General features: G+C 40.6%; 1 protein-coding gene across 5 annotated transcripts in view; it reads right to left on the reverse strand.

The window, feature by feature from the left end:
• Window positions 1–27442, reverse strand: part of Commd10 (COMM domain containing 10) — a 135244-nt gene that overhangs the window by 88642 nt on the left and 19160 nt on the right. For 4 of the 5 annotated variants that reach the window (XM_085699886.2, XM_048419330.3, XM_048419329.3 and 1 more), the window contains one exon: window positions 9056–9166. The exons of the other annotated variant lie outside the window; for it this stretch is intronic. In XM_085699886.2, the coding sequence (XP_085556012.2) occupies window positions 9056–9166 (111 nt within the window). The remainder of the gene's footprint in view (window positions 1–9055; window positions 9167–27442) is intronic. 5 annotated transcript variants of the gene reach the window in all.

The raw sequence follows: 27442 nt of genomic DNA on the forward strand, positions 1-27442 counted from the left end.
TGCTGGCCTCTCCAGCCTGTTTTGACCTGCTGCATCACGCCAGCCTGAGCCCCTCCCCCAGCCCACCTACATTCCCTTGGGAGCCAGCATCTCGGTGCAGACCTAGAGTCCACAGTCCCTCTAGTCCTCTGCCACCCCTTTCAGCCATTGCTTCTAACCCATATCCATCCTCTGTGATCTGCAAGGACCAACAGAACCACTCTCTTCCAAGGAACTCACAGCTGATAGATACACTTGGCTAGGATGGTCCCAGAATGGACAACAGCAATGAAAGAATGGAACACTCACCCAACAAATACCTTAAACAACAAATATATTTAACTCCAGATGCCTAGATCCTAGTGCAGAAACACAAACAAGAACAGCCAAGACAATATGCTTCCTCCTGAAGCCAGTAACCTTATTGCAATAGGCCCTGAGAAACACAGTTTAGCTGAAGCATAAGACAAGGACTTCAGACCAGCAATTATGAATATGCTCAAGGATGAAAAGGAGGAATAAAAGCCTTCATGAAAACTTAAAGTTGAATGAAACATGAAAATACTTCAAAACATGGCAATAAAATTTAACAAATAGAATGTCTCAATCTCTCTCCCTCCCTCTCTCTCTCTCTCTCTCTCTCTCTCTCTCTCACACACACACACACACACACACACACACACACACCACCACCACCACCACTACCAACAACAACAAGCCCACCAAACTGATATAAAATTAGAAACGAAAAACCCAAGAAGCCAAACCAGAGGTAAGCCTCATCAACAGGTTACAACACATGGGAGAGAATTTGTAGAAGAAACAGATAATTCAAAGAAAACGTTAAATCTAAAAAAACGCCCAGGCACAAAAACTCCAGGAAACTGGGACACTGTGAAAAGACCAAATCTAAGAATAATAGGCATATAGGAAGGAGAAACCCAAGTAAAAGAACAAAAAAAAAAACATATTTTAATAAAACTTTCCCAGACCAAAGAAAGCATTATGCATCAAGGTACAAGAGGCAGAGAGAACATAAATAGACAGGATCATGAAAGAAATGCTCCAGAACACATAGACTTGAAACACTTACTGTACAGAATAACAAAAGGTATTAACAGCTGCACAGAGGAAAACAATAACAGACATGTTAACACAGATGGGGGAAAGCCCATGAGGTCTCAAACCTACACAAAGAACTACAGGCAACTAAGGAATTTTGAGAGCAGAGAAATATACTCTTCCCCAGCAAGAACACACCAACTGTTTAATCAATACCAAGTGGTCATTCCTGAAAACATATGCATATGAGTAACATTATACAGACTGAGTAGATTGTAGTCATGTATTTAGACATAAATATGTGTATTATCTAACAAGAATTAATTTTAAAAGAGAACAAAAACTTGAAAGAGTACAAGGAGGGGTATTTGGCAGTGTTTGGAGGGAGGAAAAGAAAAGGGGAAATGATATAACTATATTATAATCTCAAAATATTTAAAAAAAATTTAAAGCTGCAAGTGAAAAAGACAAAGTTACATATAATGGTAGATCCATTAAAATAACATGACTTTTTAGGCGACTCTAAAAGTCAGAAGAACCTGGACTGATTTGTACAATACTCTGGAACAATCTTTGTACACTGTAAATATACATTGCTCTCATTGTTAATAAAAAAGCTAGCTGGGTGATAGCTAGGAAGGATTTTCAGGACAGAGAATGCTGGAAAGAAGAAAAGGTAAAATCAAAGATGTCACCAGCCAGGTGGAGGAAGCAGGGCTTGCAAGAGAGGTAAAAGCCACAAGCACAGGGCAGCATCTAGATTAATAGAAGTTGGTTAATTTAAGTTGTAAGAGCTAGTTAATAATAAGCCTGAACTCTCAGCTGAGCATTTATAATTAATATTATGACTATGAGTGGTTATTTGGGAAGCAACTGCTGAGACACAGAGAAACTTCAACTACACTACAAGCTCTGACAAACTACACATGCCAGAATATTATACCCAGCAAAACTATCACTCACAATCTACAAAGAAAGAAAACCATTTCACAATAGAAACAATTTCAAACAATTTGAATCTACCAATACAGCTCTGCAGAAGGCACTAGAAGAAAAATTTCCATCTGAAGAGAAGGTTAACTATACCAGTTATACCCATGAGCACACACACATACAAAATAATCAAGAGAACAGTTAATCAAAAGGAAAAGGGCACACAACAACAGGAATTAAAAATAAAACACAGCTCATTAATAACTCATCAATATTAGTATTATCTATTCTCCAATAAAAAGACACAGACTTTAATAAACCAGATTATAAAACAGAATCCATCTTTCTGCTGTATACAAGAAATACAGCTCATCCCCAAAAGTTAGAAAGTACTTTAGGGTAAAAGGATAGAAAAAGGTATTCCAAGCAACTAGATACATGAAGCAAGCAGGTGTGGCTACCTCAATAAATTTTAATATCTGACAAAATGGACTTCAACCCAAAACTAAACAGAAGACATATAGAAAGGCATACTTATATATCAAAAAAAACCCCACTAAGATGATATTACAATTTTAAACATGTATGCACCAAGCACAATGGCACCAAAGTTCAAAAAGAAACACTACTATAGCTAAAAATCACATATTGACCCTACACAGTGATAGTGGTGTTGATTTCAATACTCTATCTACTCTTACAGACAGGTCATACAGATAAAAAAGAGAAATGCTGAAGTTATAAATCAAATGGACCTAAGAGACATCTACAGAACATTTCACCTAAACACTAAATGCTATATTTTCTTTCTAGCATCTCATGAAACTTTCTTCAACACTGGCCACATTCAAGGACACAGTGAATCTCATTAGACACAAGAAAACGGAAACAACACCCTGCATCCTGGGTATCAACATCCTAGGAACAGCAGAACATCCTAACTCATGGAAATTGAACAACTCGCTGCTGAATGACGATGGGGCGAAGGCATAAATTAAGAGGGAAATGTAAAACTTTTTGAAATTGATTGAAAATGAAACCCAACCTATAGGACACAATGATGGCGGTTCTAATAGGTGAGTTAGTGCTTACATATAAAAACTGGAAATATGTCATATTAATAACTCAACAATACAACTCAAAGCTCTAAAACAAAAAGAAACAACATCCGAAGAGTAGATGGGACATAAAAAAGAAAACAAACCCAGGCACAAAATCAATGAAATAGAAACAAAACAATACAAAGGTCAGGTTTCTTTGAGAAAATCAGCAAGATTGACAAACCTTTAGCCAAATGAATCACAAGACACAGAGAGAATAACCAAATTACTAAGGGATGAAAAGGGATACTCACAATAAACACCACCTAAGAAACCCAGAGAATCATAAGAACATTCTTTAAAAATTTGTATTCCACCAAACTGGAAAGTCTAAGACAAATGGATGAATTTCTTGATATATATGACCTACCAAAGTTAAATCAAGATAAAAGGAACAATATAAAAAGACTCATATAGCCTAATGAAATTGAAGCAGCAATTAAAAAAAAAATCTCCCAACCAAAAAAAGGCCAGACCAGATGGATCTAGTGCAGAATTCTATTAGATCCTCAAAGAATTAACATTGATACTCTTTAAATTGTTCTACAAAATAAAAACTGAAGGAGCATGTCCTAATTATTTCTATGAGTCCATGATTAGCCTGATATCAAAGCCACACAAAGATCACATACACACACACACACACACACACACACACACATATATATATATATATACTAATATTCCTTATGAACATAGAACAAACATTTTCAATAAAATACCTGCAAATTATTATGGTAAAAATAAAATGTTGCAGTTCCCTAAGGGGCACAGCAGTGGACCAACGAGAGCCAGCGGGTTCCAGGCAGGGAGGCATGCAGCAGGTAAGAGACAGAGACCTATTAGGCATGCCATGCAGATAAAGTGGGTATTTATTTAGTGTGTTATGGAGGGGAAAGGGGAGAAGAGGAGGGAGAGAGAGAGAGAGAGAGAGAGAGAGAGAGAGAGAGAGAGAGAGAGAAACAGAGAGGGGGTGAGGGAAGAAGTAGGGAGAAGGGAGCAAGGCAGAAGCTGACTCTTTGGAAGGAAGGAACTCAGGCTGGAAGTGGAAGGAAGATCTGCTTGCCTCAGAGGACAGGGGGAGGGAGTGAGTGGGGCTTATTTCTTAAAGGGACAGGGTAGACCATTATACAAAAAAAAATTCAAGAACATAACAAAACAATTATCTACCATGATCTCTGGGTTTCATCCCAGGATTGCAGGGATGGATCAAAAACACACTGACACTTCACTGAGAAAATATATTTTATATGCTTTTACCACACATACAAAAAAGCTACCTATAGGATGTAAAAGTCTCCCTAATTTGCTCATCTACAGGAATCAGTTATTTTGAATATTTATATTAACATAGTAGATAGTTTAACTTAAATATATATAATAAAAATGCTTCCAGCAGAGATTAAAAATGAAATGAGTTCTTTTTCACATTTGAATTGTGCCCCAATCACATAGATCATCTTGACTGCATTATCAAGAATAAGAAAGTATCCTTATATGTGATTTATGTTAATAAAAATGTACTATAGATACCTTAAAATACCTTTAGGAAATTCTGACCTACATTAGAGATCATTTTAGGTACATCTAATTCAATCTATATTACATCACCTTTAAGGAGATCAAAGTATTTTAAATTGCCATAACAAGAGCTCAAGATTTGAAAAGCACATATTTTTTCCTTATTGAGACATCCATCCTCAATAAATCAGAACGTTTCTCCTTTAAGTAGCAAACTCTGTTTTAAAGGCATATTGCAATGACATAATCTAATCCTTATATCCTTATACCAAGATTTGCTTTTTTTAAAAAAAAAAGTAGGGTCTATTGAAATATCATTCATACAAAAACATACACTTCCTTTGCAGAACTAAATGAGTATCTCTCAACAACAAACTATTCAGCTGTCCTAACTGAATTCCAAAAACAGGAAAAGGGAAACAGAATCTACATAATCTTGAGAAGATAAAAAACAATAAAACCCCAAATTTAAAACCCCAACATCTTTAATAATGTATACATATTACAAAATGGATCACTAAATCAGTAATAAAGGAAAATAATCCAGTACCCATCAATCAACGCTGTAGGAAAATGGCCTGGCTTCTCATTCTAGATGTGCAGATTACTAGCTTTATGCCCTTGGAAATGGATTTAACCTCTCTGAACTTCCCTTTCTCCATCAAAGAATAACAGTCATGACGGGAAGAAAGGCTTTAAATACCAACACCTAACAATATCTAGTGTCTAGTGCAGAGCAAATGAATAGCAGAGTGGGAGGCAGCTTGGCGGTCGAGAGGTAGCGCGCACACCTAGCACATTCTCAGTGTGGTTAGGAAAACTACAAACAGTAAAAGAGTGAAGCTCGTTTCTCTCTCTAAACAGAGTGTGCCAGCCAGACACCAGCATGAAAAGATCTGTATCTTACTCAAAATCATAATTACTTATCCATATACCTTTTGCACCCTAAGTACAGTACAGTTTAGCATTAAGAGAAATTAAAGTTTGCTGTGAAAGTCATTTTATCTTAGTTGTGGATAAAGAATAAAACACAATTTTAATCACTACATTAATAAAACAGAATTCTGTTGAATAACAAACTGATAAGGAAATTAAATGTAGATTTTAAGTATTTTGGTGTTTTAGAATATTCAAAGCATTGATGATATTCAAAATTACCAGCACGTGTTAGAAATGACATTGTATTCTCCACAATTTACTTTTTTAATTCCACAGACTATAATTAGCCTGGAAGTAGTTTAAACTATTACCCAACAGAGTCATTCATTTATCTTGGGGATTATTTTATTCCATTTGCTGGTAAAGAAATAAATGTAAGTGACAGAATGAAACAAAAAAGTCAACACAGCAGAAGGCTTTTTAATAAATTACATTTTGGCAAACGATCACAGGCAAATTAACAAAAGCTGACTCATGCTGATCTCATTTATTTGTTCTATACATATCTGATTAATTGGCATTAATTCTGTTGATGGAAACAGGAGAACTCCATTGTTATATACAGATTAGAAATGTAAACACTTAGCATTTCCCACAACTACTTTGAATGTTATGTTAAATAACATTGTGAATGCCAGAAACGGTTAGGCAGGCAAAGTGCTCTACTGCCCCCTAATGAAATAGACCAAACAAAACCATAACGAAACAAGAAAACTTATTTTAAAGTGTCTGTGAACTAGAAAATCACCTTACTTTGCAGAATGCACTTGACAGGTACAAAGGGCATTAGCTGAAATTAACTAGCCTATAGATCGGTCCAAAAGCTACAATCATCCAAGTTTCATGATAAAATTAGTAGCAAAACAGGAAAGCCTTGAGACAGAAATATTCTTAGGGCAAAGATAACATGGCCAAACAATGTTATCTAGAACGAAAGCAAATGAAAACTCCATTGCAAGCAACGGGTTCCTGAGCTGTAAGCTGACACCAGGAAAACCTGCTCCTTAGAAACTAGACTCTGGGGTAAATGGCACTGTGTGAACATTGTCCAGCTAGTCTCTCGTTGACTCTGACTCTCATCTTCTCAGGATCTCAATACGTGTATATTTTCAGGGTAACTATGCTATTAAATACATATTTAAAAGAATTTCCACTTACAGCTTACTATTTTCCATGAATGATTTTACGACATGATAATTCTGTACTTTGTGGCACTTCCCATTATAACCTACGCAGTCCCAACTCCTAACATCCAACAGCAGCTCCTCCTTCGCTGCGGTTTTCACAACCTGTTCCGTGTCCTTGCTCTTTCACTTTGGCCTATCAAAAATTCCTGAATTCTCATCTCAGAACATAGGAAACTGAGAGAGAGAGAGAGAGAGAGAGAGAGAGAGAGAGAGCGCGCACAATACTGTCTTTGGTCTTTAATAACAGAAACATCGAACAGTTGCCACATGAAGCAGAAATAAAAGGATAAAATCATGATAACAGGGAAATGTAAAGAAAAAAATCCAACTCAAGGCAGAACTCAGCAGCTAGCGGAGCAGACGATGCAGCTGTCAACTGTTCCTTGAGGCCAGAATCACTTGGACCCAGCATGCTCCTACCCAGGTTGACAGTGGTTTTACATTTCATTGTGTGTCTACTGTCCAGGAAACATTAGCTGGATCGAGTCCACACGGTGCCATAGGAGGGGGCAAGATAAGAAATGACTCAATCTGCACACAGGATAAAGAGCTCACAGCCCTCGCAGTGGGTGCTGCTCTCCTTGCTCTTCTACTGTGAAAGACAGAGGTGCTAGCTTTGCACACAAGGCTAAATAATGCTCATATGTAATAAGACGCAATCAAAATTTCTAAAGAGAAACACATGGAAAATATAAATATACTTGGACCCATATCACAAATGATCTAGATTTCACATCTGCATCGATTTTCTAGGCAATATGAATTTAAAAAAATGACTGTCTTGCTGAAGTATTATTGCCTTATTCTCACCCCCTCACAACGACATGGGCACAGACATAAAGGCATATGTAATGGAGCTGGGAGGCTTGGGCACCCCAAAGAGAAGCACTATGAAATCCTTGGTGCTGAAAGTATTTCTAATATTTGCTGAAAATAATATCTCTTAGCTCGCATAGTGCTGTAGCTCTGTAGCTACCTGGAGTTAATATACAGTAGTCATTAAGAGATTAAACAGAGACAGCACAGGGCTACTTAAACATGCCATGGTGACCCCCAGTCTACTCCAATCCCTTCCAAACCATTCCACCAAACCTAAAGGAACACCTTCCTAGGTTTACAGGAGGGAAAGTAAATGGCAGTAACTACATTAGCAAATCAATTTAGCAACAACTTTGGCCTGAAGTAAATGGAATGACTGATTGACTGACTGATTGATTGATTGATTTTAGCTCCTTACATTGTACTGATGATGGTGATGATGATAACAGCCAGTACTGATAATTTACCACATTGGAGTAAGTACTTTATACACAGTAGACATGCAATCCTCACAGATACAAACCCTACTGCATCAAACCCTATAAGATACACATACATGTTATAGGAAAGAAAGTCTTACAAAGATTAGGTACCATGCCACAATTATGTCACTACTACGGTTAAGTTTGCATCATTTTCCAGTGAAATGAGTGAAAGGAAATTATTCTGGAACATTGCATGAAACTAATACATTATATATGACTTAAATCATACTAATATTTTCTGGTTATATATCCTGGGCTAGCTACTGGTCCAGTTCTTCAAAAAGACACAAATGCCTATGATATAATACCTAATTGTGAACATGCTATCAAAGTGCATTCTATCCCATTATAAAGATAGTACAGGAAGAACACATTCAGTCACTGTAACCTCTCTATCCTCAGATCTCCCACAGCACCCTGTGCCCAGTTCCATTCAAACATCTCAAATAACACAGTCATCTATTGGGGGTGGGGCTTACTCTCCTTTTCTATCTTAAAAGGATAATTACAATATAAAACATAATAGATTTTATTATATATATATATCTGAAACATATTTCTCTTCATGCCACAGTGGGGAACCTTCCATGACACTTCTTTCACCTTTGCTAATGATGTTCAGGTTGTTGTAAAGTTGATAATAAAGGAGGAGATGCCCTCTGATGTAAGCTAATGCAAAAATCTATCTTGCGAGAGTTAGGACCAAAACACAAAAACATAGTATTCCCAAAATGTAATTCAGATTATCCAACCATCCCAGGCATTGGCTGGGCAACAGCAAATGTTCTTCTCTCTTTATGCACGCAGCTTACAGCTTACACACATACACACATGGGGGGCACCAAAACCAGTAATTTCATAGTGACTCCATTAAATTTTTATTTCATACAAATGAAAAGACATTATAAAATGGTCTGTAAGAGAAGCACATTGTAAGATAAGCTGAAGTACACTTACATTTTTAAAGCCAGACTCCTCTATCAATAAGGAAACAACCTACCAAACATTTCCCCAGGGCACAGTTTCTCACCTTGGAGTCCTCCTGGCTCACTCCCAGTTGCAGCACGGCCTGAGGAGACTGCAGTTTTGCTTGGGTCGAGTGAGCCATTTGCAGGTTGAGCTGCCATCCCACCGTCTCCAGCTACAAAAGACAAGGGAGGAGTGGGTTCAGATGGCACAGAAGAACACAGTCAACTTTAAGCACGTTTCTACTTTGTAGGAATCAACACAAATAGCCTAGACTTAATGGGAAGTCAATTTCAGGCTCCTTTAACCTGAGATCTCGGTAAACTCTCCTCTAGACACAGTAGATCAGCCTTGTCATGCCTGTCAAATCCAACAGTAAAGGGGTCTCTAAACAGACTATTCTAAAAGTTAAGAATGCTAAGCAATCATATATATAAAGAGTCAACAGTGGGTTGGTGGGGAGGCAGGGGAGGACACAGGATATTTCCCAAACCCATTATGTAGCACATATGAATACGTATAGGCATTATGTAGCCCTTCAACTCCTGATCCTCCTGCCCTACCTTTCAAGTACTGTAATTACCAACATATGCCACCATATCCAGATGGTTTTTTAAAACCTTATTGTCATTTTAAGATAGCATTTTTAAAACATGCATTTAAAAACATACAAATTTCAACTAGTAAACAGCATATTTTGGTGAAAATCCTTTACTGACTTTCCACTATCTTTAAACACTCTGTGTCGATGGAGCACAAACAAGGCTTTCTTTCCCTTGTCCTGCCTGCCTTCCTTTCCCCCTTTCTATTTAGAAGGAAACTAAAGCACCCAGACATGAGGTTCACACCATGAGGCACAGTCAGTAAACAGAGCCAGGCAAGAAACTGCTGCTGTACCAGTTAGCCTGTGGTACCAGAGAGGTCCTTATACTTTCCAAAGTTATTAGCTTACTATGGCTCCCAATTATGGTAGAAACTAATCGCTTCCTTTGAATTTAATAACAGAGTACGAGTTTATCAGGAAAGACAGAACTAGGGGAGGAAAACTATGACAGTTTCAGTTCCCTTTGAAACATCACACAGCAGAAACAGCTTTATGAGGCTAGATGCAACAGTGTGGCCACGTGGTTTTAGATTCAGTTCCCTAAAAATCTCAGGTTCCAAGCTTTGCGAAGTGCAGTGGTTTCAGGCCTCTGACAACACAGCCTTCGAGAGGATTCAGCCAAGCCACCTTTGCTCCACAGGGCCTGAAAATCAGCCTCACAGTGCTTATGGGACCTGAATACTAATCACTTGACTTGAAAGACCACTGAACAGACAGAGCAGTGACGCAAAGCCAAGCTGGAAAGGGAGCAAGGAAAGTACCACCAACGTGGGAGAGAGCGAAAAGAGAACACAGAGACACACTTCTGCTTCTCCCGGGTCCTTCAGAGGTACAGAGAGGGAACTCAGTTTAAAGGTGTGTATCCATGATCCTTAACATGATCGCTATATTAACTGGATGAGTCTCTAGCGCGGTGTCTAACTAATAAGAGCCCTTCTCTGTTTCCACCAGTCTCCAGAACAGACCTCCAAAAAACATCAACACACTGTGTCCTCAGGAAAAGCACTTCCAGATACTCACCTGGACCTGTACGCATTTTTGACCTGACCCCATCCATGCCAGAACTTAATGCATAGCTGGGTGCTGCCTACCATTGGTGTAAAACAACCAGACAGAGCACTGAGCTAGTATATCCTGCTTTGCTTCACATGTAAGCCATTGCTCCCTCATCCCTGGCTAAGACAGGGTCTTAAGATCTCGATTTCTTCATACAAAACAGAAATCCATCTACCTGAACCATCTGCTTATCCACCTCCTTAATGGGTAGCAAAACAGAAAATGTGCATTATAGTGTCTGTGACATTTTAAAGCATTATAAATACAAGCCATTTTAGTCACCTAGCTTTTCTGTGTCTCTCATGTAATCTTCAGTGCAGACAGCTATGACCCATCTCTTTACAAACCGCCACAGATTGTCACCAACTGGATTCCTACCTTTATTCTATCTCAAGATCCCATTTTACTTCTTCAAAGACTCATTAACTATGCTACAAAATTTTTTTAAAAAATTAAGTTCTAAGTCTGGTACTCAAATTTTATCAAGAAACACACTTTGGCCCTAGAACCAGAGCCAGTGAAAGAGATATGTCCTGTCCCCTGAAACCAGAGCCAATTCTGCCCATGAGCAGGAAAACTAACCAATCCCTGAGCAAAAAAAAAAAAATCTCCTTGGGAAACAATGACCCTAAGAAGCCCCATATAAGTCCCCCTGCCAGTTCACTTGCTGGCTGTCCTTTCCCACTCTGGCAGGGGCAGCCACTCTCCTGGACTCCTCCTTCCCAAATAAATCTCTTTCTTAAACGAGTTTTGGGTGAATACCTTCTTTCGCTAGTGCAGAAGGGACTGACTGAAGTGAGAGTCATCAATGTTACACAGAAACGGAGAATGAGTTAGGGATGTGATTCAGTCGGAAGAGTACTTGCCTTAGCAGCACAAGGCCCTGGGTTCCCCAGCAAGTCCTTAACCCAGTGTGGGAGCACATTCCTGGCATCTCAGTACCCAGGGGTAAAAGCAGGAGGCCCAAAGGTTCAAGACATCTTCAAATACTCAATGAGAGTTTGACACTAGCCTGGGCTAAAGATCCTGTCTCAAAACAAAAAGTGTATCTGAGTAGGGCACAGCTATCAACGAAAATGTCAAAGTAGCCACTCCCATTGCTTCCATGTTACAGAGGGGAAAAATTCATGGGGAAAGCTTTCTCCATCCAACCCAAGAGGTCAAAATCAACATGACCCCAAACTAGGAAATGGTCGTCAAGAACCTAAAGTTTATGTACTGTGATGGCTACAAGATCTCTTTTATAATAGACTAATAATAAATTCACAGCCATAACTAGACCACATAAAATTAAAGACTATCCTACAAAATAAATGGTATGTATGTATCAAAAACACAAATGTCTAAAAAGAAAGACTAAAAGACAGAACTCCTTATATTGCTTGGAAGATGTTATTTGCAAGGTCTAAAACAAGCATTGGCGATACAAATATGAGCAAGAGCTGTTTCTCTCTGACTAGGTAAGAGTCTATGGTACACTAATTAGTCCTCTGAGACCCATAACGAGAAGCAAATATAGCTGTCATCAATATTTTAATTACATGGAACATAACAAAATTTAGTGCAGAATTCTGCCTTATATTAGCAAAGTTTTATTACCACTGCTCAAAACAAAGCTCTGTCCTGTGTACACTCTACAGTTGTTCATTAAAAGACTCAGGAATTTTGCTGTAGTACTTATATTCTAGTTTAAAACACAGGGTCTGCATTAGCTTGCTTCCTGTGCTGTGGTGAAGACACTAAGACCACAAACAACTCGGAGAGGAAAGGGTTTATTTCAGCTGCATTACAGTTCAGGTCCATCATCTAGTGACGTCAGGGCAAGAAGTCGAGGTAGGACACTGGAGGCAGAAACTGAAGCAGAGGCCATGGAGGAGTGCTCCTTACTGGTTTGCTCCTCATGACTCGTTCAGTCTGCTTTCTCATACAACCTAGGAGCACCAGTCCAGCAGTAACTACCATATAAATCATTAACCAAGAAAATGGCTCAAAGATTCGCCTACAGGTCAATCTGATGGGGGCAGTTTCTCAACTGAGGTTCCCTCTTCCCATTTGACTCTAGTTTGTATCGAGTCGACAAAAACCTGTCCCACACAGGCAGGGTCTTTGTATATTCATGTCATGGGTTTAAAGGCCAGCAAAATAATGTTAAACACTTGGAGAATGAACCAACAATATTTTAAATGTGTTTGAAACTCACCCCTCCTACATACATTGCTCCTTACTTGGAAATGTTACTAATTAGTTGATAAATGACTTTCTTCTCTCTCCTATGTCGATGAAGGAAGTTCAATGAAATATTAACTTATAATTACTCTACAAAACACAATTCTGAACATGGTTCGAATTAACAAACTGGCTATAATATTAACCCTATAAAGCCAAAAACTAATAACCATGTCTAGAGAGATGGTTCAGTCAGTAAAGTACCTGCCATGTAAGCATGACAGGTAGATCCCCGACACCCATGTAAAACACAGGGCATGAGCAGATACAGGCAGAGCCCTGGAGCTCACTGGCCAGCCAGGCCAGCCAACCAGTGAGCTATGGGCTCAGTGAAATACTTTATCCCAAAACAGAAGGTACGGAGCAATAAGGGAAGACACCTGATCACCAAGTATCAGATTCTGGCCTCTACAATCCTCTCTCTTTCTTTCTTTCTCTCTCTCTCTCTCCCTTCCTCTCTCCCTCCCTCCCTCCCCACTCCTCTCCGTCTTTCTTCTTTCTCTCCCTCTTCTTTCACTGGTAAACAAATAAGTTACCAGATACATTTTATAACAGCATTAATTTTTTTGGATGGGAGAAAAGCACACCACACAGTGAGCATGCAAAATAAGGCTGCACAAGTCATATTAACATCAGACAATGCACACTTCAAGGTCATCTACTAAAAAGACAACCCACAGTGATAGGAAGCGGCCACACAAGAGAGCACAACCTTCACGCTGGCAAAGAGGCTGTCTGGGCCTCCTGATCCTTTCCTCAGTGAGGGAAAGATGAAGATAAAAGGCAGGAATTACAATTTTCCTGGGCCCTGATTTTAAAGAAATACCCATTATTTTTTTCAATACTAGTAATAGAACAAAAGAGAAATTGCTTGAAAAAGGAAAAGGTACATAGTTTGGACATTCCTGATTCAGAAATCCAAACATCAAAAATGGTTCAAAATTTTTCAATCATAATGTGCCACACAAGTGCTTGGAATTTGGGACCTTTCAAATTACACACTTCACACTGTGCATGCTCCATTGGTAAAGTGTAGCAAATAGCCCAAAATATGAAGGTCATAAAGTCTGGAACATTTGTAGTCACAAGCATTTTAGCTGAGTGACACCTGACCTGTACTGACAAGTGTGGAGATTTTTCAGAGGACACTGGGCAAAGACAGTGCCACAAAGGCTTAAGACAGCACAGCGAATTTCTTTAGGCACATCTGGGCCAAGTCACATGACATCGTCAGAGGAAGCGGCAAAGAGCACATACACGTCCTTGGGGTGCAGGGAAAACGCCTTCAGGTCACTAAGGAAGAGGGCATTTTCTTTCTTTTTTTTAATATTTATTTATTTATTTATTATGTATACAATATTCTGTCTGTGTGTATGTCTGCAGGCCAGAAGAGGGCACCAGACCTCATTACAGATGGTTGTGAGCCACCATGTGGTTGAAAGGAATTGAACTCAGGACCTTCGGAAGAGCAGACAATGCTCTTAATCACTGAGCCATCTCTCCAGCCCTGGAAGAGTGCATTTTCCTGGTCTGCATGGGCAGGCTCAGCATTTATTGATGTAATTTTAAACCAATCAGACCTATATTCAAAGCCCAAGGGTTCCTCTTCTCACATCCCCACTACTGAGCAAATCAGCTAATCCCAACCATCAGTTTCTTCGGTTTGGGTTATACTGAGGAAATCTTATTTAACCACTGGACCGAGCTTTTGTGGGCAGTGAGATATGTGTAAAAGAATCGGCAACACATCTGCCAAAGAGGATATTAAAAATAGATACTATAAAGTAGATGATACTATAAAATAGATGACCCTATAAAATAGACACTAGACACTGCTCTCTAGTCCTCCCGTTCCGGTCAAGATGACTGTCAATTATCTTATCATATCTTATCATAACTCCCCTGAGTCTCTTCTCAGTCTTTCTAAGAACTTACACACTTTAACTCCCTGCGACACCTGTCTAGCTGATTTCAGGGCAGGTCCTCCCCATTTATTCAAAACAGTAATACATTTCTGTTCTCTTTTCCAAATCATTTTAGGTGGGAATTTTGTCCCTTCCTATGAATTTAACTCCGTGACTTAGTTCTGAAGACAGCTTTTCACAGCTTGACTTCCCTTGCTGCCACTGTGGTCCCAGACCACACAGCTAGCCCTTCCCCGTCTTACTCCTTCAGCATGGAGAAGTTCTTTCTCTTCTTCATACACCTGCTTCTTTTGTTCTTAAAAAAAATCACACAGCTGTTTATTTTCAAGTATGTTCTATCAATTTGTTTTAGATATTTCTTATTTAAAGCCAGAACTGATTTCACACATTCTAAATTCTATGAACAAGAATCTTAAGATTTATTGGTTATTAATAAAATATTTTTATTAATTAAAAATATTTTAATCAATATTCTAAATAAATTAATGCTTCATTTCAAGTTTTATGACTGTTTTCAAATACCATTGTGTGATATTTGCCACCAATGTATACATTACTTTTGATACACATAGAGTGTTCAGTGGGGTATCAATTAAAAATCAGTAACTAAAAGAACATTTTAAAAAATGTCAATATCTGGAAGTTAACCACATGCTTTTAAATAATGCCCAAGACAAAAAATCGTATTTGAAATAAAAGCAGAACCTACAGGGAAAAAATGGAAAATCAATCTGCAACAAAATCAAAATGCTTGCTCTGCAGATGACCCCATTAAAACACAAGTGACGCTATACAGTAGGGGTGAGCATGTGCAGACCACACGCCTGACAAAGGATTGGTACCTTAGATAAATGAGAAGAACCCAGACCATAGCGCACAACTTAAAATGTGGCCCTCAGCAGTCATCAAAGAGTTTTTTTCCTCCCAGCAGAAGGGTGTTGCAGAGACCCACAACTGGCCAAATCGCACAGAGTAAGTGACGGTGGCATCCCCAGCCCCAGCTGGTGCGTCGACAATGTAATCTGCACACCTAAAGCTCAGGGAACATCACAGAGGAGGGTACCAGAACCAGAGGACCAGGATGCCAGCAGTGAGAGAGCATCCTCTAATCACGATGGGGATGCTGCACCCACGAAGTCTTAACAATACAGCTCTCTAAAGAAGACCCACGTAATAACACACGAGCTGACATGGCATGGGGGATGAGCTTTACAAGACACTGCATTGCTTTCTTTCAGTTGCTACAACAGTCTGACCAAACATGACTTAAGGATGAAAGTTTATCTTGGCTTACAGTTCTGGAGGGAGTCAAACAGGCACAAGAAGCTGAGAGATCACATCTTCAACTGAAAACACGGAGCAGAGAGTGAACCCGAAGGCAGGCGAGCCTGCCCTCAGTGATGTGCTTTCTCCCGCAGGGCTCCAACTCCTAAAGGTTCCACAGCCTACCAACAGCATCAAACACTCAAATAAAACATACAGAAGACAGGCAACTAAACCACCACAGCCCCCACCCCCAGAGAAAGAGCTACAGGCAATAAACAGTTTAAACAGATGCTGAGAGGAAAAGTCAGTTTTCTCCAGGGATGATCCTCCTGATAGGTTATCTAATCCCAAGTGGTCAGTCTTAAGACACATACACATATGAGCAACACTGAACAGACTCAGTAGGTTTTGTGTTTGTGTATTGTGTGTGTGTGTGTGTCTAGCAATAATACTTAAAAATGAGATCATGAATGGGGAGGGGCTCTGGAGTAGGAAAGGGAGAGGGAGAAGTGGAAATAATATAAAAACAGTATTAGTAGTTAAAAAATATGCACTGCACATAAAGAGATACCTCAGGTGAGAGGAGATGGCAGACAAGCACAAGGAAGAACGCCGACCACCGCCGTTTGGAACAATGGAGACTTCGCCACATGCCTTCTAGAGTGGCCCAAATAAGTGTGTCAATACAAGTCCTGCCAGATAGACAGAAATAGCTCTCCATGCACCGTGGTAGGAGTGCAAAACAAACTGCGGTTTTTCTTGGGAACAACAACAACAACAAAAAAGTCCAGCTTTCATATGATTTAATAATCACATGACAAAAATTTGAGTTCACACAAAAAAAAAACTACACATAAATAAAGGTTCCTCTGTAATAATTCCAAACTGGAAACAGCTAAGATGTCCTTCAAGAATTGAATGTTTAAACTACCCATAACATGGCAATTAAAAAGAAATGATGTGCCAAGAGCCACTGAGACAAATCTCCAAACTGCTAGTTATAAGCCAGGAGTCAGCCCCGAAGATTACTGCGCGACCCCACTCACATGCTGTGCGAGAAGAAACAAGAAAGTGCGGGAGGACTACAGATCTGCGGCTATCTGGGATGCACAAGGTAGGCAAGAAAACAAGAGTATTGTGACCTCAGTTTCCTCAAAATCACAGGCAACAGGAGAGAAACATGTGACGGAGGCACGCTATATCCTGATTTGTTGAATGCCACCGCCCTAGCTGTGATTGGGGAAGTGTTACCAGTGGGGAATCTCTGATAGCTCATACACCCTGCCAGTAAATCTACACTCATGGCCCAAACCTGACTAGTGCCTCAAGGGAGCACACCCAGAAGAGGAAAATGAAGAACATAAAAATATATCGCTATTGTATGGAACACTTCCTACGTTCTAACTACACTGTTCTTACGCATTTGATTAGTTAGTCAAGTCCCCTCCTCACGGCTGCTGTCCTCGCCCAAGGCTTTTCCACAGTCTGTGTCCAGAAAGCACGCGGTAAAAATGCTGCCTGGGTCTTTCCCACATGGAAAAGGACTTATGTTTTTCAATTAGATGTATGAGCTGCTCTGCAGGGTTATGGTTTCGAAGCTTTCTCATTACACAGCCTCATGATCAAGAAAGAAATGACTTTGAGGAAGATTGATTTCTCAAGCTACACAAGGCCATATTGATAAGTCCTCGACAATGTGCATTTGTGCACAATCCGACACGGGTCAGAGTCACACCTTCTATTTAGATAAAAAAAAAACAGTGCCTAGTCTTCCCAGCACACTGAGGGGAAGTACGGAGACCATTTCCACAGGAAACATTAGTGTGCCCAAGGAAAACGGGTGAGCCCAGGATTTAAGGGTAGGTTTCACTGGAACACTGCACACACTGGAGCGCAATGTCGCTGCAGAGACGGTTACATGTCAGCTTCTGCAAGGGGTCGGGGAGAAGAGGGAAGAAATTTGGGGAAGGTCCTTAACAATCCACTCAATAGAGTCATTTGTCAAATAGGCAAAGCTGTAAACTGTCCTCTGAGGACCAAGTTTTATAGGGGGACAGAGTTCGACTTACGAAGTAGTAAGCAAAGGCTCTGGTCCCAAGTCTGAACAAAGCTGATGTCAGAAAAGTGCAGGAAATGATCATTACATTATCAAGTAATTCAAGGAAAACAAGCCATCCCCTGCTTTGCATATAATAGGTTTCTAATTACAAGGGTATGTAAAACTAAAAAAAAAAAAAACCTAGATAAACAAAGGAAATAAGTTTTATCCTCATTTCCCTCAGAACCAAAAACCAACCAAACAACAACAAAAAACATACTATGGCATTAGACAAATCTGTACTGTCTAGCATTTTATATGTTTTTTTTCTTAAATATTATTGTTTCAGTTAGGTTTCTGTTGCTGTAACAAACACCATGACCAAAAGCAATTTGTGGGGGAAAGGATTTATTGCATCTTACAGGTTATGGTCATCCATAGGGGAAACCAAGGAAGAAATCAAGGCAAGAACTGGAAGCAAAATGCGTGGAAGAACACCGCTTCTAGGCCTACTCCCCCTGACTTGCTCAGCTATCTTCTTACAGCTCAGGACTCCCTACCCAGCGATGGCATCACCCACAGCGAGCTGGGCCTTTCTACATCTATTAGCAACTAAGAAAATGCCCCCGCAGACATGGTCATAGGTGTAGTGGCATTTCATTTGTATTTTAACAAATAAAGCTTGCCTGAAGATCAGAGAGTAAAACAGTCCCACAGACCAGGCAGTGGTAACTTTAATCCCAGTAGCCACAGTAGTTGCCATAGAAACCGAGTGGTGCATGCCTTTAGTCCCAGCCCTAGAGGGGATTATAAAATGGGAGGAGACATTCTCAAACACAGTCTAATTCTGAGATTCCCAGAGGCCGGATTGCCATTTCAGACTGAGGTGGAGGTAAGAGTCAGTGGCTGGTTGTTTTGCTTTTTGGATTTCAGATGAACTCCAATTTCTCTCTCTGAGTTTTTATTAATCGTGCTTCACAGAGGCCAATCTAATGGAGATGATTCTTTGGTTGAGGTTCCTCTTTTAAGGTGACACCAAGTTTATGTCAAATTGACAGTAGAAGTTAACAATGACAATTATCTACATATTTATGAATCTTAAGGGACAAGTCTTACAATTTGAGGGGAAACCTGGTTTTGTCGGGACAGTAATGATTCCTACCTCTGAGTAAACAGTATTGATATGAAATATCTGTAAAAGTGCACTTTCACCTCAGCTTTCTATCCGTTTTTAAATAGCAGTGGGAATGATGAATTGGCCATAGCTGCAGTAGAAAGCTGGTGATGCTCTCAACACGCATGCCTGAATGCCACGAAGCACAGGAGGTCACATTTCAAAATGCCAACGAGTCGGCTGGCAACGGGAGTCTGCATTCTGCACACTGTGAGAACTGTAGCGGGACTGATGGCAAGCATACGGAAAACAAATGTCAGTAAATAAGTCAGCAGCCATCTGTGCGAATAGACTCACAGTGGCAGCGCCACCTCCTTTCACCTTTGGGGAAAAGATGGGATGTGATGAAGGTGGACTCTATCCACTAGGTGAATGGAGAGGGGGTTAACAGAGAGACAGACACCGAGAAAGACATGGAGACACAGAGAGAGAAAACAAACAAAACAAAAAACCTGAGCACACATTAGAAAGCTAACATTCACTCCAGAGACAATGAAACACAAGCCACTGAAAGTTAAATTGGTTTAAAACCACAGGCCTATGACAGATTCCCTGAACATGCCTAACAGCTCAGAGATTCCCTTAACCTGGTCACAGCTGTAAGAAACAACCCTGTTCAGAGACATAGTTGTATGATACAGATGCACAGATGTGTAGAGACTCCCCAGCGGACACCACACAGCTCCGAATCACTCCCCATTGCTAGATGCTGCAACTCAGCCGTTATCTCAGCGTCGTAACTGCTCTAAGAACGGATTCAACAAGACTTCCGTAATGACACACTATGCTCTAGGTACCACTGCAAGCTTGCAGTTTAATACTAAAGCAAAACAAAACAACAACAACAACAAAACAGAAATACCTACTCCCTAAAGCTAACATTCAAGTGGATAAAGATCCGTTGATGATTAATAAGTAAGCAATATTGCATGGTACTGAGTGACAGAAATAGAACAAAAGCAAGGTCAGGTTAGAAATGGCAGACAAGAGTTTAATTTCAAGTGACTTAGCCAAGAAAACAATCTGAGACTATTCAAGTCTGAAGATGTGAGTTCAATGTCCAATGTTAGCCTAGGTAAAAAAGCCCAGTATGGTGGTACCCATCAGTAATTCCAGCACTGCTACAGCAAAATGGGGGGTAGAGACCCACAAGATCACAAGACGGGAGGTGGCGACGGGAGAGCAGGCAGCTCTTGGCTGTAGAGGAGCAGCAGAAACAAGAGAACTTTGGACTAAAAATCTCAAGGGGCCTTTCTGGTGGGAACTTGGAAGACAAGAATGTATACAGTGAAGGCCTGGCCTCTGAGGACTCCAGTAGGGACTGTGTTAGCGCAGCTGTGTGATGTTCTAGCAAAGAATCTAGCTGCATCCTGACCTGTCCCGAAAATCTGAGTGAGGTTAAGTTTCAAGGTAATGAACTAATTTGTTTGATAGAGGAAAACTGAGGACAGGTGGTGGCGTTGTTGGTCTGTAGTGAGATATCAATGAGAAGCTGGTGAAGAAAGGTAAGCAGTATTTGTAGTAGTTACAGAGGCTAGTGTCAGGGAAGAGTAACCTGGCATTTCACACCAGGACACTCAGAGAAGAATCCATCTTGTGAAAATGCAGGTCATTTGAAAGAGAAAACTCATTCTTAAAAGCCTCTTTCTTGTATATTTGTTTATTTATTTATTTTAAAAAGTCTTGATAAATGGTTCCCAGATTTGTCTAGAACTGACTAATGCAGCCCAAGCTGCCCTTGAACTCAGGGTGATCTTCCTAAGTGACTGTTTACATCTACAGAGCATACAGTGCAACTCTCTGGGAGGACAACTCATTGAGAAGTCCTTAGAGGACAGATGGAACACACTGCCTTCTGCAAAAGTCCAAAAATAAAAGGACCAAATGAGTGATCTACTTTCAGTACTCTGTGCTGTCGATGTTACCAAATCATCAAGTCTTAAGAGGTAGAAATGTTTACCACAATTTAGGGATATGCCGTAACTATACCCACACTTAGGGATCTGCCCTAACTATACCCTCGCACTTTGGGATCTGCCCTAACTTTATCCTCACTTAGGGACGTGCCCTAACTATACCCACACTTAGGAATCTGCCCTAACTATACATTTACGTTTAGATGCAAGAGTCAGCATTGTCTCACTTTCAGGGTTACAAAAAATCTTATACTTTTTGACCTACAAATTTATATATATATATAAAAAATCTACCATGAGACTTCTCTCCAAATTCAAATTTAAGATGTTGATAAGACATCAATGACTTTCAAATTGCTACTGCTCCCTGTCAAAAATATATGAACAGTATAAGTTTGAGGACAGAGAAATGTCATTCAACTAATGATCTCAAAATTGGCAACACTGAAAACACTACATCAGCTGTATTTAGCAAGTGCACATCTTGGAGCATGATGATGTAATTGGGGTAATCTTGCTAACAGTACAGTCCTTTGGCATTAGCAAAATCTTTATTCAATTTGTTAATGGTTCTGGTCTCAGCCAATTACTTAGGAGAGAACACACTTCTGTTTTGAATAAGACTGATTAAGGGTCTCTTAGATTAAAACGCTTTAAATTGACTGCTGTATCAACAGCTAAATCCATCACTCTTTGTTCCTTAGAAGAATTCCCATGTGTTTGAAGCTAAAGCAACTCTTCTATATGCTCCCTTTTAAACACAGAAATTTAAATGTCTGAAATCTAGGATTCTGAGATGACGCAAGGGCCATAACATAAACGAACCACATATACACACACAAACTTAAAGTACAACAAAAAAAATTAAAGTGAAAAAATATTAGGAGACAAAAAATACAGTTCACACTCTTCCCTAAACTGTTCTTTTCTGACCAATAATTGGAAATATCCCTCTTTGTAAGAAAAGCAAGCAGACCGAACTTCAAAATAGCACAATTTGTGAGTCAAGGATATTGGTCATTTAACAACTATTTCTGGAGGATCTGCGGTCTCCCAAAGGCAACAGCAACAGTGAAGCAATGGCAATGACCGAGCGACAAACAGTTCTGTCCTGTGGAGTTACTATTATAGGACAGAAGCAAGCAATTTAAAAATATACAAGTAAAGTACCATGTCTAAAATGAGGTAAGCATCAAAAGCAGCCTCTTCCAATTAGGACGGTCTAAGATAAATGTCACCTTTAAACATAGATCTGAAGATGGTAAAGGAGCCAGCCATATGGACATCCAGGAGAAGAGCCTCTGAGGCAGAGAGATCAGAGGGACTCAGAGTGAGCCAGGTGGGAGATATTAGGCAGTGAAGGTCAACAAGACAGACAGTGGGCTGAGGGGGCACCACGGGTCACATACGCAACTCTAAGAACTGAATTCTATCAGAAGCAACACAGAAGCCATTCATGGACTTGTAGCAGAAAGGAAGCAAAGTTGAAAACAGTCACTATTGGTGTCCTGAGATGGAGAAATAGTTCTTGTTACATTAAGATTCTTAAAGACAAGAGTTATAAACCTCAGACAGGATATTTTTTCTATGAGAGTTTTAAGGCAAAGGAAAATGAGTAGCAGCAGGCAGAAACCAAGGGGAATTTAATAAATAAATAAATAAATAAAGGGACTCTAAGTGTTAGAAGGGAACCATTTAGTGAAGAAATTTACATGTTTCTGATTTTTCCAACCATTGTAGTGTGGGGTGACTAAATCTCTAACAGAAAGCTTCAGGGTTTTGCCTTACGGTGATCAGTGATCCCAGTCAAGACAAACAGAAACATACATACATCCATAAAAGGACTTGTTAGATAACTGAAGTTGTCATACACTCAGGATGATGCTCATCCCAGAAGCCATACGCTGGCAATAAAAAACCCAGGGCCAGGTGTAGGTTACCTCCCCTCAAGTTGTTGGTCAGAGCACCGCAGAAACAACACAGGCCATTGCCCTTGCTCTTGACTTCCCATAAGAACTCGACAGTAAGACCCTATTGCTTAAGACAACACATTCACCGATCACAGAACATGGAAAAATAAAATTGGTACTGACCAGGAAGACCCTTCCCTGCTAGCTGGGGAGAAAAAGACACCAACAGTCTAACCTGCTGGTGACCTCTTTGAACTGCAATAGTGACCAATATGACAGGATATGCCCACGACGGCAACAGTAGCATGAACATTATGGGAGAAGCCAACCACTTTCTAATGGATTTAACGCTGCCTCCACAAAACCAAATACGTCTAGTACTGTAAATCTGGCCAAGAACCCATGAGTGCGGAGCTCACAGGCCCCACAGGTGAAGCTGCCATGATTAGCCTCCCAAAGGAACAACTGCTCTCTAGACTCTTATCTTCTACTGACAGATTAGAGAAGTTTCTCTGAGCAGCAGCAGTGGCGAAGGCAGACGCTCACAAGTGATCAGACTGCAGAGGATAAGTATCAGTGGTGTACTCAGCTGCAAACGGGACATCTGCCTCACATGCCGTCCAAAGCCCAGGACCATCGGAGAGGAGGAGGCAGAAAGATGTCAGGAAAGACTGGAGTAGCAGTGTCTGCTAACCATAATGGGAGTTATATGCTGACAAACTCACAGTAGCTGTGGTCGCCTGAAAACTACCTGCACAAGATCACGCCAGCCACGTCATAGCGCAGCTTAGGAAGAGGTTCACAAGCCCCACCCTTACCTAGGAGCTGTGGGCAGATGAAGGCTCCTAGATGAGAATCGCTTTCCTTTAAAGGTATGACGACATCTGTAGGTCAACCATGATCCAGTGAACGGCCCCACATTGATGAGTAGATGAGCAGGACAAACTGGACTTAATGGATCATTTTAAAAACAAAACAAAAAGGCACAAGATTGAGAGCAGAGGGTGGATCTCAGAGGAGATAGGAGACTGGAGAAAAAAAATATCAAAATATATTATATAAAATTATCAAAGAATAGAGGAGAGATGAGAAAGGGGAAAACAAGGAAGAAAGGAAAGAGGGGAAAAGATTTTGAACTAACTTTCTGGAAAGTACATTTGCCTAAACTGCCAAAATAAAAGGTTTTGAGGAGAAAGTGAAAAACCTATCATCAGTATTTAGGGGGGAATGGGAAACCTAAATAAAATAGGCGAAGCTTCCTGGCTATGCAGAAGAATATTAAAAAAAAAAAAAAAGCCAAAGAATAAAAATGCTCTTTGAAGTAAGACTTGTCCACAAACATTCACAGCAGTGTTACTCTTAACAACACAGAAACTTGACTGCCCAAGCAGCTGTGATAGAGAAAAACTGTGACTTTCAATCAGTGGACTGTGACTGTAATGGTCTGTCCTGTCCCTTTAAGAGACAAGTGCTTCCCACTCTCTCCACCCCACCCTGTCCACCACTGAGGCAGGCATATCTTCCTTCTGCTTCCGGCCTAAGCTTTCTTCCTTTCTGTCTCTCAAACAGGCAGTTTCTGCCTCACTCCCTTCTACCCACTTCTCCCCTTCCCCCACCTCTGTTTCTCTTTCTCTGCCTCTCTCTCTGCTCTTCTCCCTTCTCCCCTTACCCCCTTTCCCCTCCCTAACACGCTAAATAAATATCCAACCTCACTCTGCAGGGCATGCCCATCTGTCTTGGTCTCTCACCTGCTGTCATGGCTATGGTTCATCTCTGGTTGCTTCCCATAGCTAAGAACGTGACTGGACGACCTGGGGTCAGTCCTCCCACGCCAGCACTGCACATGCTGTACAGTGCATTCAACTAGGGCCCAGGGGCCCTCGGATTTTTCTTTATCCTTTTTTCTTTTCTTTTTCTTTTCTTTTGGACCACTCATCAGTGGTACCCACCATGAGAGATTGCTCAGAGCAAGGACGCTCTTCTACAAGCCCTGCAGTGTTCACTGCCATTTCACACTCTGCCTATGGAGAGAGAACACTCTTCTACAGACCCTGTGGTGTATTTCGTGGGTTTTCATGTTTTCGGCTATGTTATAAACCCTTACTTCATCAGTGTCCCGCCGGTTCCACTTTTCCTCAAACTGTTGCTGCCACTGCTGTTGACAAGATTGGTCGGATCCACGAGGCAACCGTTTTCAATTCCAGTCTTTCGCTCCCCACCATGGCTTGTGGCATGGTGGTTCGTCGGCAACAGGGCAAATCACAGCTCTAGGTCCGTCTTCCATACAACATGTGACCGCTGCCATTCTGACTGAGGTAAGGTGACATCGCCACCATCTTAACTGAGAGCCAGGTCAGGTGACCAAGTCTAACTATCATTACTGAGGTATACCTTGCCTGATCCCACAGTTTACTTATGTTTTTGTCTCTAAATTCCTCTTGCTGACTCTATTGCATGTGTGTTTTGTGAGGTGGCATGCCTTTGGTGGGGCCCACCAAGAGCATCCACTTCACCCTATTCCTATTCACTCTGTGTGTATCTGTTCATACATATAATTTAAATGCACCTATGTTAACTGTTAAATGTTATAATTGTCTGTTCATTGCATCTCATTTCAGACAACAAAAACAATAAGTCTCATGTTTTAACCTGATATGTACTTTTAAGTCTCTTATAAAAATACTTTTTGTTTAATCCAACCTTGCTTTACCTGTTAAGTTGAGAGTCAGTACAGTCAAGCTTGGACCCAGCTCTCCAGGCAGATTCTATACTGCAGATGTACCTGATAAATAGCCCTCAACTGCTCAGAGATCTAGGGAATATGGCATTTAAATATTTAATTATTAAAAACTTTTTATAACAAAAAGAGACAGGTTGGCTCCTAGCAGCAGCACTCTATTTCCTCCAAAGAAGACAGAAGACAAAGGGCACAAAACAACATTCATCTGCAATTTGTTTTCAACTGCCAAGCGCTGACCACTGGGAAAAATTGCCTTTTATATAAACTGAAGATCACCAGACAGTGGACAGAATCCTAGAATCGACAGACTAGCTGCTCAGGTAGAGGTAGGTTTGTCTTCCTACAGATTTCTTAGCACGCAGGATCTTCTGGAGCCTGGCAGGCCCTGCGCTAAGCAGCAAAAGAAAAATATGACCCTCAGATACCATGGAGGACCCTGAGGAGTAGCTCTAGGTGCCAACCAAGTAAGTTTTCTATCGTTTTTTTTAAATAAATAACTCAAATAAACTTTTATCCTTCTTAAAGATCTCTGATGCAGTTTGACAGCTGAGAGGTATTGTCAGTTTAAAAGGACAACATCACCAAACAAATTTCAGTAAAATACAAATACAAGTTATAAAGGTGTGAGGACAAACACAAGTTATCAAGTTTCTCTCTCATGCTGCCTTTCATAGTCTTGAAGATTCTTTTCATTATGTAAAAAATATCTGTCACAGTCATTCTGATATAAATATGCTGTTGTTTAAGGCTAATATTTTCACAAACCCCAAGAATTCTTGTGAGTTCCAGGGAGCCGGATACACCCCCTCTCAATTCCCTGGTCCTAAAAATTCTTTTTCCTAAACTTAACTTTGTCCTCTGTTCTGCCAATATGTTTAATGGGTGCAAGAGACACCAGAAATTTCCATACCATAAACACCAGACAGGAACAAAGAGACCAGCTACCCCAGGATGTGACCAGCACCCAGCTTTCTCAGGTTCCCCCATAAGATGACAACCACAAATAAGCAGGAAGCAGTCTTGAGAATCCACCTCCCCAATTCCTTTAACCTGTTGTACCTAACCTCCTGCCTTTTTATTACAAAAAAGAGATGGGAATGTAATGGTCTGTCCTGTGCCTTTAAGAGACAAGCCCCACCCACCCACCCTCCATCCACTGCTGAGGCAAGCAGATCTTCCTCTGCTTCTAGCCTGAGTCTTTCCTTTCTGTCTCTCCCTCAAAGAGGTAGCTTCTGCCTCACTCCCTTTCTTCAAACTTCTCCCCTTCCCCCCTTTTCTCTCTCTCTCTCTCTCTCTCTCTCTCTCTCTCTCTCTCTCTCTCTCTTTCTCTCTCTCTGCTCTTCTCCCTTCTCCCCCCTTTTCCTTTCCCCTCCATAACCCACTAAATAAATACCCACTTCCTCTGCATGGCGTGCCTACCTGTCTCGGTCTCTCACCCACCATGCAGCTCGGTACCTAGGGCCCCACTGCCCTTCATGTCCTGTGGGCCACTAGGAGGCTCCCTGCCTAAAGGGCAGCTACCTTTGTGGCCTGCCGTGGTCTCCTGCCTGCTGCCCACTGTCGCCACTCAGAGGCCTGCAGTGTTTCTGCTGCTGC

This window comes from Myodes glareolus, chromosome 13, assembly GCF_982192425.1.
Source record: "Myodes glareolus chromosome 13, mMyoGla1.1, whole genome shotgun sequence".
Classification (NCBI taxonomy): Eukaryota; Metazoa; Chordata; class Mammalia; order Rodentia; family Cricetidae; genus Myodes; species Myodes glareolus.